Raw genomic sequence first — 13,628 nt, 5'->3', positions numbered from 1 at the left:
CAGGAAAGTTTTTAGCTCAAAACAAAACAAAAACTGCTGCTCTTTACTGTTCAGCTATACATAATTAATTAGTGCTCAGACTGATGAAAACAACGATACAAAACACTTTTGTAAAACCATATTACAATAAATATCAAAAGCATTATTGTGCTGTTTTTTTGATTATACTTCCCCCGCTTAAAGCTGATTTTCAGAGGAGAGTAAACAAATGATTGGGAGTTTAAATGATTCTGTAATTAGACACAATTTGCACCACAAATTACCACCACTCATGCAGCTATTATTATTCAATTGGCACAAGAGTGGAGAAAAGTTGGGCAGCTTGTTTTTTTTGCTACCAAAAATACCTGTATTTTATTATATATTTATATTTAAAAATACAGCATAATGTGATCGTTTTCCACAGAATACCAATAAATGCGAAACATGTATCAACGATGCTGTTAAGGGAGGGAGTATCAGTATATGAAATAGTTTATCATTTCTCACATTTAACAATCGTACAGATGTGTTACGTTAGAAGTATTGTTCTCTTCCTTATTAGCATACCTCATCTCACTGTCTGATCTTCAGTACTTTGTATGCAACATCCTGATGAACACTCAAGTTGCAATAATGCATTCATTACATGTGCCTCTTTGGAGGAGTTCCAGCCATCCATTTTTTTGTCCTCATTAGGGTTGCGGGTGAGCTGGAACGTATGCCAGCCGATTTTGGGCAGGAGGTGGAGTACATCCAGGACTTCTTGCCAGTCAATCGCACAATTGGAGGAGTTTCCCAATGGCAAGAGAAATAATTGTCATTATTCTCAATTAAATCAAACTAGAATGCACATTACAGATGCTTAACTGTAACTGCCTTCGATAGAAATGTATTGCATGGACAGTGATAGAGTTGTCTGTTATTATTGTATGTTATTATAGCTATTTCAAAATAAGTCAAAGATCTTTCTATGGAATTTAATTTCATTCAATAAAATGTGGATCCATTCCTTTAATTGTGCTAATTCTCTATAATACCTCTGTGTTTCAGATGTACTGTTTTTCAGATAAAACAAATTAGATGTGTGCTGTTTGTTTGTTTCTGCTCCTCATTCGTCATGAAAGTTAAGAGTGTTTCAGAGAGTGTTTGTTTCTGATGTATTAATGTCTGGTTAACTTCAATATGAAATGTATTCATGACAATGTTATTTGCATCTCTATTGGAAAATCTCTGTGAGGCATTTGCATATTCTCTCTATACTTGTGTGTGTTTACTCCAGGTACTACTTTCTCCTATATCCTAAAAACTTGGTACTTAGGGTAATTGAAGACTCTAAATGACCCGGAGAATATGCTTGTTGGTCATTATACAGTATGTGCCCTGTGATTGACTGGCAACCAGACCAGGATGGATGGATGGATGGATGGACAGACGAATGCATGATGTTATTGAGAACAATGTCTGTCTGTTTTTTTTTTCCCAAGTCGACCAAATTGAGGTTCAACCATTGTCACAGAATGGATTGCGGTCAAATTTCAAAGTACCACTGTACTGCCTCAGAGCGCAAATCTTCTTCCCAGCTTTTTCCCTATTTGGAGGCCCATTCTGAATGAAGTTTTGGAGCAGGTTTAATGGTGGGATGCCACTCCCGACTCCATCCCTCCCTATTTCGCTGGGCTTGGAACCGGCACTGATTTGGTCCGGCTTGCCCTTCCAGAGGCTCGGTACACTTACGGCACCTGATATTCCCAGGTGGTCTCCCATCCAAGTACTAAGCAGGTCTGACCCTGCTTAATTTCAAACATGGATCAAACAAGGTTGAATGTTCTCAGAGTACTATGGTTATTTTTGTAAAGGCAAAATTGTTGATACAACTTATGTATTGGATACTGATGGAGCGTGCAGGTGTATATAGCCCATCATCCAATCTGCCATGATAGATTAGTCTTTTTCATGTACTCACGGGCTGGAATGACAGTGCTGCTTTCTCGTGCCAGTGGAGGTCCACACCCTGCTCGAGTGCAGGCACTGAGGTGAAAGAGGTAGAGGCTGCCCTCTTCTAAGCCCTCCAGCTGCCAGTGGGTGGTGTCGGGCCCTGTGATGTTCATTTCCCGGGAATCAAGCACCTCCTTTGTGGTCTCATTAACTGCAGGAGAGATGTTACGTCAGTTCTCGTGCCTCTAGCTTTCTTAGCTGTGTCCTGGCGACGTCTGGACACTTAAATAGGGGTCAGCGGCTGTTGGGTGGTGGGGGGTGGGTGGGGGATGAATAGGTGTCACACCCACTCATGCGGAAAACAAATGTCGCACATACATGTCATGACGTGAGCTGAGCAGGAATACATTAAAATGTCAAGAGGGAGATGAGGGCGGAATATAGAACTCAAAAGAAGAGAGGGTAGAGTTTTAACAAGTGGCATTTGATGAAGAGGGTAGGAAGCAAAACAGGGAGAGAGATGACATCACAAAAAGTGGATAAACAAAGTAGCAAAACCTGAAGAAAGCTAGCAATGGGAGAAGAAAGAAGAAAACATTTGCATAAAGTGTAGGTGGTGCAAGGAAGTGGGAATATAGGGGCAATCATGAGCAGTCGAACATATCATCCAACATGCATTATAGATCAAAGTGCAGCGCGTGTGTGCCGAGTGTGGAAAGTAACCTCGATGCCAGTATTGAAATGCACGTGACGACTGATGCTGAGCCAAAGCACCATTTTTAGAAGCTTTCAAGGGCTGATGAACGCCATCAGGTTAGTCATCAACTAATTTAGAGACACAGAGTGGATGACTTTGCAGCACTTTATCCGCACATTCAATACACAGCTGTTTTTTTTTAATGTGGCAGAGATACAAAGGGATCTGGTGTTATCATATCATTACATAATTGAGCTAATGACAGTGTAAAAAGCAAAGCCCCTCACCAACATTTCTTATGCATCTGGGAAAAGCTTGTGAATGGGTGTGGGCATCAGGGCAAAAGCAGCCGAGACATGAATGATTGTTTTGGGAAAATAATCTGCAGTCTCAGTGGATGTGAGCCGCTAGAAGACTTAGGAAGTCATCAGTCTTTTGGGTGTTGGTAGGGCCTACTTCAGAACTAAACACTGCCATCTAGCGTTTAATATTAACTCACACTGAGTAGAGGACAGGCTTTCTTTGATTCCATCTATCCATCCATTTTCTTAACAGCGTATCCTCACTAAGGTCGCGGGCTGCTGGAGGCTATCCCAGCCATCTTCGGGCGGGAGGTGGGGTACACCCTGAACTGGTCGCCAGCCATTCGCAGGGCACATAGAAACAAACAAGCATTCGCACTCACATTCACACCTACGGGCAATTTAGAGTCCACAATCAACCTGCCATGCATGTTTTTGGGATGCGGGAGGAAACCGGAGTGCCAGGAGAAAACTCACGCAGGCACGGGGAGAACATGCAAACTCAACACAGGCGGGGCCGGGATTTGAAACCCGGTCCCCAGAAGTGTGAGGCAGATGTGCTAACCAGATGCCCACCGTGCCGGCACTCTTTGAATCCAATTACTATATTTTATAGTAAACTCAGACCATTGACTCACTTGAGAAATCAATGTATACATATTAAAATGCGGTGGCCGACTGGTTAGACCGTCAGCCTCACAGTTCTGAGGACCTGGGTTCAATCCCCGGCCCCGCCTGTGTGGAGTTTGCATGTTCTCCCCGTGCCTGCGTGGGTTTTCTCCGGGTACTCCGGTTTCCTCCCACATCCCAAAAACATGCATGAATTGGAGACTCTAAATTGCCCGTAAGCATGACTGTGAGTGCGAATGGTTGTTTGTTTGTATGTGCTCTGCGATTGGCTGGCAACCAGTTCAGGGTGTACCCCGCCTCCTGCCCGATGACAGCTGGGATAGGCTCCAGCACGCCCGCGACCCTAGTGAGGAGAAGCGGCTCAGAAATACATATTAAAATGTCTCACAATCCTTATGATGAGATAAAACCCAATGTTTTGTCAGTCTACTATACTTAAAAGCTCTTTTCACTTGACCATTCAAAATAAACAAGCCAAATTGGTCTGTCTGCTACAAGCAACAAGTGGCAATGCCAACATGTGACGTGACCAGCAAAACAAATTCGTCTAATGTATCACATTGCTGTTGAAAAAAAGTATTAAGATTTGAAAAGGACATCATCTGATATAACCAAACTGAGGTGGTTGATTTAAAAAATGTTTTCATGTAAATCAAACCTTATGTACTGTATGTGTGTATATATCCTCTATCTCTTAAGCAACCTTTCTGCACATCAAACAATGTACACAATGCCTCACACAACATGTAAACTCAATGTGCCACACATTGGGCTGCTGCAGTACGTGTAGGCCAGCCTTAAGTAATCGTGTGTGTGTGTGTGTGTGTGTGTGTGTGTGTGTGTGTGTGCGTGTGTGTGTGTGCCTGTTTACACATACTGAGGTGGTACTGTAGGAGGTAGCCTGTCAGAATGCCGTTTGCCACCAGTGGTGGACCCCATACAAGCTGGATGGAATCTTTCTGGGCATTGGAGGTGGTCAGAATGGGTACCTTTTCTGGAACTGTAGAAAATTATAATTATCTTTTTGTTTGTTTTGTTTCACACTCAATGTATTACAAATGTTTTTGCATGTGAGTACAACCAAATCAGCATTGTTGTACAATGCTACTTTCTTATTTAACGAGTCTCTCTCACAGTCTTTGCTAAAGGGTAAGCATCATTCTATAGCTAATGTAGTGTTTTGCCTGTGTATATATATATATATATATATATATATATATATATATATATATATATATGGCAGCACGGTGGAGGCACTCCGGTTTCCTCCCACATCCCAAAAAAACATGCATTAATTGGAGACTCTAAATTGCCCATAGGTGTGACTGTGAGTGTGAATGGTTGTTTGTTTGTATGTGCCCTGCGATTGGCTGGCAACCAGTTCAGGGTGTACCCCGCCTCCTACCCGATGATAGCTGGGATAGGCTCCAGCACGCCCCCGACCCTAGTGAGGAGAAGCGGTTCAGAAAATGGATGGATGGATAGATATATATATATTTTTTTTTTTTCCAAGCTGCTTATCCTCACAAGGGTCACGGGAGTGCTGGAGCCTATCCCAGCGGGCAGGAGGCGGGGTACGCCCTGCACTGGTTGCCAGCCAATCAATTGATTATACCAATCCTTTGGGGGAAATTCAACTCACACTCTGCTCCTCTTATTTTGCACAAGCATCTCTTCTTGCCATTTTACATTGTGCAAATACAATACATTGCATGTATTACAAATATTTTTGCACACGTGTAAAGGTTGTGAGTACATGAGGAGCACTTGGGTGTTAGGAGCTATATCTATATATAGTTGGTGATATCAACACCTCACCTCCTTCTGGAGTGTTGAAGGTGACTGGATCACTGCTAGGCCCATTTCCCTTCTTGTTGAAGACATTGACAGTGAGCGTATACTCTGAGAAAGCTTGAAGGCTGGGCACAATGGCGTGAGTCCTCTTCCCGGGGAATGACAGCGTGTGGCGCTCATCCAAGATCCTGTCAGGATTCAGGAAACTTCGCTTCTTCAGCAAGTGAACCTGTAAGAAGCAGGCAATGGTGAAATGCTGAAAAAATGTCCATCCAGTTGGACTTCAAATAGAGAGCTACTTTGCTTCCAATTTTCTTGTTATTGTATTATTATATTGCGGCGTCATGCGGTGGCAAGAGCTCATCTTTAGAACCTGAAGGTCACCTTTCAATACCCGCTTCAGACACAATAAAAAGAATAGTTTGCATCCTGACTATTCTTAAGATGCCCTTGAGCAAGGCACCAAAACCCATCGGAACCTTAGCTCTTCTAGCTTATGCTTGTGCGCCCTATCACTCTGATGCCTCTCCTTGCATATGCCTGCACATGTGTGGTCTGCTTCTCTTTGAGGAGTGCAACAAGAATATACATTTGTATTTCTTCTTTGTCCCTGACAGGGGGTAATATTTGAGTTTAATTAGTCTGCATGCAGGCACGGTGGGCGACTGGTTAGGACATCAGCCTCACAGTTCGGAGGATCCCGGATCAAATCAGGCCTCGCCTGTGTGGAGTTTGCATTTTGTCCCGTTGCCCACATTGGTTTTCTTCATGTGCTCCGGTTTCCTCCCACATCACAAAAACATGCGTGGTAGGTTGATTGAAGACTCTAAATTGCCCGCAGGTGTGAATGTGAGTGTGAATGGTTGTTTGTTTATATGTTCCCTGAGATTGGCTGGCAACCAGTTCAGGGTCTACCCCGCCTCTCGCCCGAAGATTGCTGGGATAGGTTCCAGCACGCCTGCGACCCTCGTGAGGTTAAGCGGTACGGAAAATAAATGAATGTCTGCATGCAGCATTTGGTGAGGTGTGACAAAAAAAACGACCAATGACACATATTCGTGTTGTTGTTATTTATTGCCCAGACAGGCTGCCATCTGGTGAGGTGTCAGAAGGCCCCTTCACTTTCCTCAGAACAGCGTAACAGCATAACAGATTTTTATTCACTTGAGCCTTTCAGGCAGAACTCAACGGGGCGGGCCAATGTGCTGTCTGCGTGCATATTCAAAGAGCCGATGCGGCTTCCCACAAACAGATGGTTGGATGTGATGACCTCTGTGCAAGCGTCTGGTGAGGCATATTTGATACTTGTTGAACAGCAACAATTGGGGTGGGAAGGAAATCTCAGAAATTACAATTCACTCCTCGTCCCCAGACACATAGCACACATTGAGCCTCTTTTATAACTCTGAGACTACCTCCGAAGACCGCTAATTCACCAGTTCGACTTTATCACCTCGCTCCCTCCTATCTGTCTGACCTCCTCCACAGCAACAATCCCACTTGGACTCTCAGGTCCGCCTCTTCCATCAGGCTCACCGTCCCTCCAGCCCGTCTGTCAACCATGGAGTCCAGAGCCTTCAGCCGCTCAGCTCCTCGGTTGGAACTCCCTCCCTCCAGACATCAGGAACATGGACTTCATAACCAGTTTTAAAACTCACCTGAAAACCCTGTGAACTTTGATTTTTGTTTCCAAAGCTTTTCTGCTGGTACTGTTTGTCCTGATAGTTGGCAGTCTGTTGCAAACTGTTCAATTCTTAACTTTATATATTTGTTTACTGTACATTTCATTGTATTTTAACTGTGTTTTCATTGTCCTGCACTGTGACCTTGAGTGGCTTGAAAGTCACCTTAGAAAATATTAATTATTATTATCCATCCATCCATCCATTTTCTGAGCCGCTTCTCCTCACTAGGGTCGCGGCCGTGCTGGAGCCTATCCCAGCTATCATTGGGCAGGAGGCGGGGTACACCCTGAACTTGTTGTAATTATTATTATTATTATTATTATTATTATTATTATTATTATTATAGGACAGCGACACAGGAAAAGGCTGAGAAAAAGGATGTGTGGACAGGAAGTGTAATAAAGGAAAATCTGTGTTCTGTGTTCTCTTCTACATTTTAGTCTTGATTCTTTTGAATGTGGCAAAAATCTTAAAGATCTTAATTTGAAATCACCACTCCATTATCTGATCACTTTTAGATTAATAGATATACTGTTCTTTTGTCTCTGAAATATTAATTTCAGGTATTATCTGTATTGGTACTATTTTTCCATAACACAGTATTTATACAGCTGGTAGTCTAAATCGCAAATCTGTTACTGTGTTGTCCTACCAAATCAGCAGGCAAAGGATGCATGATAGAAATGAATAGATAACTGTTAAATGATATATTAATAGAAAACAAATAAGTCATTTGAGTATTTGCCCACAAATCATTTCAGGGAGGTGCTTGGTAAAAACTTACATGGTACCCCCTTAGCTGACCTCTCAGTGTGACAGGCGGAACCGGTGTCCAGCTCACTCTCAGAACAGTTGTGTTAATCACCTCCACTGCAACATCCCGTGGCGCTGCAGTTGGAACTAAAGCACACATGGAGGGAGGTCACTCAACTCTACAGAGCCTCCAAAGTCTCTTAACACTACAGTCAAGCTTCTGGATGCAGGACCATTACTGCACAGAAATGTTGGTGCGAGTATTTTGGTTGAGCTGCTAATGGTGGTACTAAATGGGCAGGCAAATACTGTATACTTGAAAACAGAATGCCCTAAATCATCTTTTAAGTAGAAGGGGGACACCAAACATGAGCCAAAAGAGTTCAACATAATTTCTGCTCTACATGGTAGCTGGATAGGATGGAAGCAAAGCAGACACTAGAAGCAGCAGCATCGCACCTCAGTCAGCCTATGCTGCGGAGCGTGTCGTGATCTAATAAAGGTCGCCCAGACTCTGAGACAGAAGTTGTACATTTCAGATCTCACAGCTCTACAAAAGGTTATTTGGCACCTGCTGCATTTGAGGGTGGGATAAGTCACTACTGCACAGCGGCACAGGCAAACAGGGAAAAAAACCAAAACAAAAAAAAAAGGAACTTAACCTGACACATTTTCCCGTAGACAGTGGCGAAAGATGACTGAAGACAGGGTGGGGTACGATAAAAGGAAGAATTAAGAAAATCATAAACAATATGGGCAAGTTCAGCCTCAAGTTAAGAGAGAAGAGACATTTAACACAGCTCAAAATTGAACTTTCCTTCTTGACCTTTCCACTTTGTGTGTGACTGCTGAGGATGAAACTGATTGGACGATAATGCTAGTTAATTCTGACCAGTCCAGGGTGAAAATCCCACGGCCTTAGTCGGGATAAGCAGTATGCGAAATGGATGGATGATTGTGATGCACTGAATTTTTGGCTGAAAATGGCCCAAACTGCAAACTGCGCCTTTTGTCACAGAAAGAACACAGCCGAAAGAAGACGATGAGATGACGCAAGTAAAAACCGCGGCCGTCCTATCAAACTGTCCTAAGGTTGGGTCGCTACTAACGCGGCTAACACGATGCGAGTTGTGGAGTCGCAAATTCTTCTTAATCTATTAAATATTATACTGCAATAACAGTCCCGCGGTAATGTTTTTGACAAAATTTAAAAACTATGGAAATTCCGACATTGCTCTGGAAGTGAATTTCTGTAGGTTGGTTGCTCTGCAGTCATAGCCATAAATAAAATTGTACTTATAATTGGCATAATCATTTCTTTTGGTGTTTCTGTTTTCGGCTTTGGTTTCCTCATTTTTGTTTCTTGGATTTGGTCAAGAATTTTAATTTCTTTGCATCACTAATGATTATGTAGAAACGCCTACAGTTTGTCTATCTTCTTTTATTATTAATTATTTTTTTCCTTCTTGTTCTATTTTGGCTGTGTGGGTGCCCATGCTGCTTCTCACAGGTTAGTCTTGGGAACACGACAGACTCCTGGTTTAGGAGAGAAGACTCGCGATTGTCGGTGGAGATTTATCCTTATGTATATTATTTGAAGCAGACATTTTTTTCGGGTTTCCCACGGGATCCCGTGGGTCCCGCAGGATTCCCTTGGGATGTGAGTGAATTTCAGTGTTTAAGGTGAAAAATCAGTATGTGTGTGTTGTTCTTCAATTGAATTAAATCAACAGTTCCTCTGCTGATTGCAGTGATGTAGTGTATCCATTAAAACCCCCAAAATTATGCAGATTTTTATCTCCAATGGAAATTTTGTATAACGCACTATTGCATGTGTGAAAGCTTGTCTTCCAGCACATCCACAAGAAATAAATGTCAGGCTACAGTATATCTATAGTTACGAAATCAAAGTTCACTCACCATCTTCTCCAGAATAACCTGTAGCAATTCTAGGCTCTGGTCCCCATCCGTGGCTATTCCTGCTCTGAATTTTGATCTCGTACGGGATGAATGTTGATGTGTTCCTCACAATGAAGGAGTGTCTTTTGACCAGATGTTCTGTCCAGGTGTCATCCACAGCGAGTTTCCTGTAGCTCACCTTGTACTTCAGGTCTGGGCCGTTGTGTTCAACAGGCAACAGTGGCTACAATGGGAACATTTCATTGGACTGGATCCTAATACATAGAAATGTTGTAGTTTAGCAAAGTCTTACCTCCCAGCTAATGTCCATTTGATTTGGTAGATGGCCTTGGATTTTAATGTTTTCTGGGTTCCTATCAGGCGCTTTCAAGGGTATTTGTAAAAATTATGACTTTTGGACACTGAATGATGCACACATGGTCAATTTCAAGCTGCGACAAAATGCTTTTAAGAGGTTGAAACACATAACCAAGCATCCTGCTGCAGAATTACAGTGTGTTGTTCTGGTGTGCCCTATTCATTTGAAGTTGTGAAAAATTCCCTAGAGTAGGAACCAAGTGCGTGAGTGAGTGAGTCTCACCAGCTAGGGGGGTTTTGTAGAGCGCAGTGGGCTCACTAGGGGGCCCAGGTCCAACAGCATTCACAGCGTACACTCTGAACTGGTAGTTAAGATGTCCGTGGAGTGCCAGCTCGGCTGTTGCCTGGTTACCAGGGACTTTGAGGAGCTCCTTCCACTTGCCTGGCTCCCATTGGCTCTCCTCATACTCCACAATGAATTCTGTATTCATGCAGGAGATCAGGGCGGTGCACATTTCATCATCACACACATGCTCATTTTGACTTCTGAAATTATACAATGGACATCCTGTTCCTGATTGTTATTTATTTTTTAGTGAAGGGTCAATGTGTGGTTCGACATGAAGACAATGCTGATATAATTTAATTATATGATAAGATGAAGACCTTTGTAAATACAATAGCCAACAAGGAAAACATATTTCATAGTTTCTATTGTTGTCCTAAATTATTATCCAAATAACCAATTGTATTTTTCACATTTAGAAGCACAGGTTAAACATTTATAGTAACACAAATTACTGGTTCAGCAGGCACAGCACAGTGTAGAAAAAATTCAAAAGTTTGAACTTATTTCTGCCTTATTCTATAAGTAGTTTGCAACTGTAATATTACAATATAATAATAATAATAATGACAACAACAACAACAGCACAATTACTATGTAATAACCTTTTAAATGGGCATAAAGTTTCTGTGAACATGAAATAAAAAAAGGGAACACATAATTCACATCAGTTTTTGCTTACCTATTATGGAGCTGTTGTGATCACTGCCAGGCACCCAAGCCAGACAGATATTTCTCTGATTCTTGAGTTCACTTATCTCTACATTTTGCGGGGCATCAGGAACATCTGTAGCATACAGCAACATCCAATACTCAGGTTACAATAGCTTTTTAAAATTTTACAATGAATGTTTAACCTGATGTGTCACACATTGGTAATACATCGTGCAAAACATTCTCGGGCACCGACAATTTAGGTGGGCTAATTACTAATATAATTGTGTGCTATCTCATGTATTACAATATACTCAATATTACATATTGTTATACACCACTCACTTTCCTGAACATGTTAAGGTGATGAAAGACATACAGTAACTTACTGAGATGTAAAAACGTGTATCATTCAAGTTTTACAATGGAGTTCTTTATTTAATGCCTTTTGTTCTTTCTAGCCCTTCGTACTCGAGGGACTGAGTTAATTAGATAGTTTTTTTGTTTTAATAACTGTTCTGTATGCAATACAAAATAAATGGCAAGCACCATCTGGTGGTATTTATTCTCTTGATACAGAATCACAAGGCATTGGAATATGTTTGGAATTCACAGTCCATTACATCCTTTCCACACATGGCCAATCACTACATACTGTGTATACTGTATACAGGTATAGAGTATTGTTAACAGGAGCACCTTACCAAGCACTGTGAGAAGGGCGGTAACATTATCCTCATCCAGACGCGTTCTGGCCATGCACGCATAAACTCCCTCATCACTCAGGTTCACGTTCATGATCTGCAACATGCCATCACCCACGAAGTACCTGAACATAAAAGCCTTTGATTTGGTCATGGTTTGTAATTGTACACAATACCGGAAACAATGGAGAAATGGTATTGCATCCACAAACCTGGACTGTTCCTCTGTGGAAAGTGTCATTTGCTCCCCATCCTTTATCCAAACCACCTCAAAGGAGTCCTCTAGACTTTTATCATACTCAGCCTGACACGTCAACTGGGCTGTGGTCCCACTGATGACCTGCATGTCCTGAGGTCCATTTACAATATGTGTGGGGTCTTTCAACAAATGAACTCAAGTCAGTGAGGAAACTGGATAAGACCATGCAAATACACATTTTATTTAAGAAAATATATAACCATCCATTAATCATCCATCCATCCATTTGCAGGTAAACTGAAGCCTATCCCAGCTGACATCCGGCGAAAGGCAGACTACACCATGGACTGGTGAACAAACCAAAAATCCTGAAAAATCCTTGACTTTTGGCTTTATCGTTGAGTTGTTGTTTTTTTAAATACAAATTCATTGATATATATAATACTGTATACAGTATATAAAAATATATAATTGTTTTGCATACCTTTACATACATTGATGGATCAGTTTTAGCGTGTTAAATAAAATAAAAGAGAAGAATGTCAATGTGGACCTTGTACTCTTTGATCTTTCAGTATGAGGCCCTTGGAAGAAAAGGTTTAGACACCCCTGCACCACATCATCAGTGACTAAAATATGTGTGTATGCGTAGGTTTTTCTTTGTAATAGCTTAATTTGTCACCATTTGTGTTCATTTATGCTTGGCCCTTTAAGAACAATCTTGTCGACTAATGATTAAGCAATGTACTTATTTTATTGTGATACCTTTCACTGCCAGCACAGCCGTGATAGACGACTTGCCCTCGCTGTTATCGGCAACACAGAGATATTCGCTGCTGTCTTTTTTCTCCACACTGTAGATTTGTAACGACCCGTTTTGAAGGGCAACAAATCTTTCTCCCTCAATGGTTTCTGGAGTCTCATCTTTGGCCCTGAGAGAGAGCGAGAATGCTTTCACATACAGTAGGTGCTGCATATCTGACAGCCGAGTCCATTATGCAGAACTGAATTAAAAGCAATATTTTACAGTGTTCACAATATCACAAATTTCCTTCAGGATCAATGCACAAAAAACCCACAGAAACACGAGTGAAGAGTGAAAGCTTTTGTAATTGCAAGGGGGGACTAACTCTAGCCATCCATCCATTTTGTATACCCCTTATCCTTAGCCTCTCAGCTGAATTCAGACAGCACCCTGGGGTGGCCGCCTGTCAGTCGCAGAGCACATACAGTATAGCCAACACAATGCTGTGTAGTGTTTTCGACGAACTGCATTCCTTCAATTTCGACCTTGTGCGTAACAGCCAAGTGTCCCAGTGGTTAACCAAAACACATACAAAAGTAGATTTGCCTCCAAGGGTTAGTTAATGCAGATGCACGTTATGTAGTGAGTAATATGTCTGCCTCATAGTTGAGAGGTTGTGGGTTCGAATCTCGGCTAAGACCCTCCTATGCGGAGTTTGCATGTTCTCCCCATGCTCGTATGGATTTTCTCTGGGTACTCTGGTTTGCCACCACATTCCAAAACCATGCATGTAAGGTGCATTGAAGACGCAAAATTGTCCATAGCTATGATATCAGTGGAGTGACTGTTTTGTCTATACAAACTCCGCCAAAAGTCCGCTGGGATAGACACCCTGCATAAAGAAGATAAGGGGTATAGCAAAAGGATTGATGGAAACAATGCTTGCTCCCAAGTTTGGGGCTATCTAAAGTTGCAATTGCTAGTA

At 42.0% G+C, this 13,628-nt stretch overlaps 1 protein-coding gene across 17 annotated transcripts in view; it reads right to left on the bottom strand.

The window, feature by feature from the left end:
* LOC133482296 (neural cell adhesion molecule L1-like protein) overlaps window positions 1–13,628 on the bottom strand; it is a 55,006-nt gene that overhangs the window by 23,995 nt on the left and 17,383 nt on the right. For 14 of the 17 annotated variants that reach the window (XR_009789763.1, XM_061782304.1, XM_061782295.1 and 11 more), the window contains exons 13-23: window positions 12,664–12,830; window positions 11,912–12,077; window positions 11,700–11,824; window positions 11,024–11,128; window positions 10,279–10,476; window positions 9,991–10,061; window positions 9,699–9,921; window positions 7,810–7,925; window positions 5,365–5,569; window positions 4,424–4,546; window positions 1,946–2,128 (exon numbers count right to left, since the gene is read on the bottom strand). Coding sequence is in view for 14 of the 17 variants with exons in the window: in XM_061782304.1 (XP_061638288.1) it covers window positions 1,946–2,128; window positions 4,424–4,546; window positions 5,365–5,569; window positions 7,810–7,925; window positions 9,699–9,921; window positions 9,991–10,061; window positions 10,279–10,476; window positions 11,024–11,128; window positions 11,700–11,824; window positions 11,912–12,077; window positions 12,664–12,830 (1,682 nt within the window). In the remaining 3 variants the exon portion in view is untranslated. Of the gene's footprint in view, window positions 1–549; window positions 745–1,945; window positions 2,129–4,423; window positions 4,547–5,364; window positions 5,570–7,809; window positions 7,926–9,698; window positions 9,922–9,990; window positions 10,062–10,278; window positions 10,477–11,023; window positions 11,129–11,699; window positions 11,825–11,911; window positions 12,078–12,663; window positions 12,831–13,628 lie in introns of all 17 variants that reach the window. The other 3 variants (XR_009789768.1, XR_009789771.1, XM_061782408.1) reach the window with 3 other exon arrangements.

The sequence above is a fragment of the Phyllopteryx taeniolatus genome, chromosome 1, assembly GCF_024500385.1.
Source record: "Phyllopteryx taeniolatus isolate TA_2022b chromosome 1, UOR_Ptae_1.2, whole genome shotgun sequence".
Classification (NCBI taxonomy): Eukaryota; Metazoa; Chordata; class Actinopteri; order Syngnathiformes; family Syngnathidae; genus Phyllopteryx; species Phyllopteryx taeniolatus.
Note: the sequence above shows the minus strand (reverse complement) of the source record. Positions and strands in the feature narration are given on the sequence as shown.